Source organism: Lagopus leucura, unplaced genomic scaffold (assembly GCF_019238085.1).
Source record: "Lagopus leucura isolate 7727_CA_CO unplaced genomic scaffold, USGS_WTPT01 35440-1_obj-0_obj, whole genome shotgun sequence".
Classification (NCBI taxonomy): Eukaryota; Metazoa; Chordata; class Aves; order Galliformes; family Phasianidae; genus Lagopus; species Lagopus leucura.
In genome coordinates, this window is record NW_024963301.1 from 1 (window position 1) to 3,845 (window position 3,845).

Genomic DNA, 3,845 nt, shown 5'->3' on the forward strand with positions numbered 1-3,845 from the left:
CGTACCAGTGCGTGGCCTCGCTGGGTGAGGGCTTTGCTGCCTTTCCTTTTTTAGTTCTTGTGATGGCAATGGTGGTGAGTAGATGGTTGGACTAAATGGTCTTCTAGGTCGTTTCCGACCTTGTGATTCTATGATTCCTCTTCGTTAGGGCACCTTTGGCTGGTACAGAATGAGCCTCTGCAGGCCGGGCTTAGAATAATCACCATGCAGTTACATATTGACTAACATCAAAATAAGAGCAATAAAACAAAAAGAGACAGGCATGAGTTTCAGGAGAGTTTAGTGTGCTGTGCAATCTGATAAAAACCCTGAGTCAGTGCTGGCAAATTGGCATCAGCCAGGAGGGGGAGAACCTGCAAACAGCTCATGTTTCTGTGTTACATGATGGCACCAGCTCCGGAATGCAAACGAGTCCCTTGTTTCTCCTTTCGAACTTACGATTTTCTGTTCAGTTCCCATGAAACTTTCCGATGTCTTGGGCATTGAGCAACTTGAAGCAACTTGAAAAGAAACACACCGTTCTAAAAGAAAACATAAAGGAAGTACTACTGCATAATTTTTTTTGTGTTGTACAAGCATGGTAGGCTCCAAAGGAAGCTGGTATGTGTTGGCCCAGTGTCCTTTAGGCCATAATTGTGGTTTCCTTGTGGGGAGGTACACAGAGTGGAGTTGTTGGACACACAGCTCTGCCAGAATCAATGAAATGCTCTCATCTCCCCTGTTTTCTCTCATTGAAGCTCCACTTCCAGTCCCCAAACCCATGCTGATCTCCCAGCTTGAAGGAGGGGAAGATCCCTGGATCCCAGATGTGCGTAGCCCTGAGGCCGTGCCAGGAGACCTCAGCCCAGGTGAGGTGGTGGAGGGAAGGAGGAGGTTGGGGCTATAAACGCCGTCTATGATGGGGAAATGTTTGGGACACCGTGTGCTATTTATGGATTTCCTTTGTCATCCAGGAGAGGATGGGATCACATATATAGTGGAAGATCTGCAGGAAAGTGGTATGGGCAAAAGGCAGTGGGGTAGCACCTCTGTGGAAGATATCGACGGAGGTGTCCAGGTGGGCTTTGAGCAAGCAGAGCACTACAAGGAGCCACTGGGAAAGCATACGGAAGAGACAACAAGGAACCTGCTGCACTTCAGCACAGGTCAAAAGCAGCCTGAAGACCACGGGAGCAAGAACGTGTGCCAGAAGAAAAAGCAGAATCCATGCACTGAGTGTGGGAAAAGCTTCAAAAGGTATTCCAACCTTGTTAATCACCAGCGCATACACTCTGGGAGGTGCCGGTTGAAGTGCTCAGATTGTGGAAAAAGCTACAAATGGAGATCTGAACTTATCAAGCACCAGCGCGTGCACACAGGAGAAAGACCCTATAAGTGTCCTGAGTGTGAGAAAAGCTTCATGAGCAGAACTGGATTGAAGTACCACCTGCGCATCCACACAAAAGAAAGATCCTTTAAGTGCTCTGAGTGCGGAAAGAGCTTCCAAAGCAGTTCCAACCTCTTTCGTCACCAGCGTATGCATACAGAAGAGAGACCCTATAATTGTACTGAGTGCGAGAAGAGCTTCAAAATACGTTCCCACCTTATCCGCCACCAACGTATCCACACAGGAGAGAGACCCTACAAGTGCTCTGACTGTGGGAAAAGCTTCAAAAGCAGTTCTGACCTCATTGTCCACCAGCGCATCCACACTGGAGAGAGACCCTACAAGTGTGCTGAGTGTGGGAAAAGTTACAAAAGCAATGGTGATCTGAAATATCATGAGCGCAGCCATACAGGAGAGAGACCTTATAAGTGTCCTCAGTGCGGCAAGTGCTTCAAAAACAGTTCCCACCTCAACCGCCACCAACAGACCCACACAGGAGCATGTAATGCTTTTATGATTTTTCTGATCGGTATTCCACACTATAACATCATTCAGTGTACTGGAAGCTAAGTGCTAACTCTCAAGCTGTGTGAATTGTCAATAGATCCGGGTACCTGGTCTCTGAAGGGAAGGATGAACTACAACTCTCAGAAGCCTTCATTATTCGGTTTTCATTTTCTGGTCGGTGGGAAAGATAAAACTGTGAGTCACAAGACTGCCTCTTTGCTTTCTGTGCTGCTGTCCATCTCGCCTACTGCATTAGAGTACGGACTTTGGTTTCGGAAAATCATTTTATTTATTAGCTTCAATTCCAGCTATACTGTATTATCTTGTGTCCCGCTATCATATATAATAAATTAGTTTCTTTCCCTTAGCTCCTTGTAATTGTATTTCTTTTCATCTAAGCCCATCTGTCTGCCTTTTTCCCTTCACCCCCCTTCCCCTTTGCCAGGTAAGGGAGCTGTAACACGTGCCTGACTTGGAAAGGATAGACCCATGCTGGGGAGCTTTGCAGTCTCCCACAGCTGTTGCGGGGTGGATAAGGGATCTGGCAAAAGAAAACGGATTTTGTTGTAAAAAGGGAAGGGTATTGCTTGCGTGGTGTTAGCCTAGAAAGGGACAGAACAGTGAAGGAAAGCGGCTACCTCAACTACTCCACCCTCAGATCCAGCAAACATCCCCCAGTCTGGAGAACAAAGAGCAGTGCCCAGAATGAACAGGGCTGCCTGGCCGAGAAGGCACCGGTCGGCACGTGTGCAATAGTAGCCCATACATATTTATTTATATATAAAAATAGACAGTAGATAAAGTTGAGTCACGAGGCTCAGAGTAGTTCTCTTCCTATCTGAACTGTTCACAGATAATCCTCCCTGTAATATACACTCCTAAGGAAGAAGCAGGTCTGTATTTATTGATATGATTCTGATATGCTGTAGTGATTTAGCAGTGATGAAACAAGACTGGTGATGGCTGGATACACTTGGTTATTTCCTGTATAGAGGATAGGGTTACACACACACACCTACAGGAGAGCTTCCGGTTGTGTCACAAGGGTCAAAGTGAATAATCACCATGCAGTTACATATTGATAACTACAACAGCAACAAAGGAAATACTGAGAAGCGTGAATTTCAGGTGGGATTTGTATGCACAGCAGACTCATAAATGCCCCAGAGTCAGTGCTGGCAAGCAGGCATCAGCCAGGAGGAAGAAAACCAGTTCCTGTGTTGGTACACTGCATGGTGCCACCAGTTTGGGCTAATAGATGACTCCCTGCTTACTCCTTTACAATGTAGGATTTTCTATTCAATTCCTGTAAACATTTTGATGCTTTCGTCATTGATATATGTTTTAAAAATAAATAAGCTGTTCTCAAGTTTATTTTGAATGAAAATACCCCTTCATAATTTTCACGGTTTTGTAAAAGCACTCTTTGCTCCAAAGGAAGCTGTGGGCCCAGTGTCGTTCAGGACCAAATTGCAGTTTCTCCCTGGGGAGGGACATAGAGTTGTTGAACGGGCACTGTGTAGAAAAATGGAAATGCTTTCATCTCCCCTGTTTGTCTCATTGAAGCCCCACTTCCACCCTCATTACCTACCAGCACATCCTCACTGCAGACACAGCCTGCAGTGTCCAAGATGTGGGAAGTGCTTCAGCCAGAGCAGCAGCCTGGTCACCACCTCTGGCTTTATGTGGTGATGAACCTCACAAATCCCTTGAGTAGAGGAAGAGCTGTGGGGCAAAACTAAATCTATTCCCTCTTACCTGCATGTAAATTACCCTTATTGCCCTCTTTAAGCTGCAGACAGCCTATTGTGTGGACATGCAAATGAGAGTCCAAAGTGGGATGTGTCACAGCCACTGGAAACCCTCTGCCAGGTGGCCCGTTTCTGCCAGGGCCGTGTGCAGGATGATGCCTGGGAAGTTACCCCTGAACTCCCCTGGAGAAACCCATCTGCTGTAGGGCAGCAGGTGAGGT

At 46.6% G+C, this 3,845-nt stretch overlaps 1 protein-coding gene across 1 annotated transcript; it reads left to right on the forward strand.

Moving 5' to 3' along the window:
- Positions 1–6: 6 nt before the first annotated feature.
- On the forward strand, positions 7–2,240 carry LOC122191067 (zinc finger protein 879-like). Its single transcript, XM_042891270.1, has 3 exons — positions 7–24; positions 738–848; positions 954–2,240. Exons 2-3 carry the CDS (start codon positions 761–763, stop codon positions 1,934–1,936), a joined length of 1,071 nt encoding a protein of 356 aa, XP_042747204.1. The 5' UTR covers positions 7–24; positions 738–760; the 3' UTR covers positions 1,937–2,240.
- Positions 2,241–3,845: the final 1,605 nt, after the last annotated feature.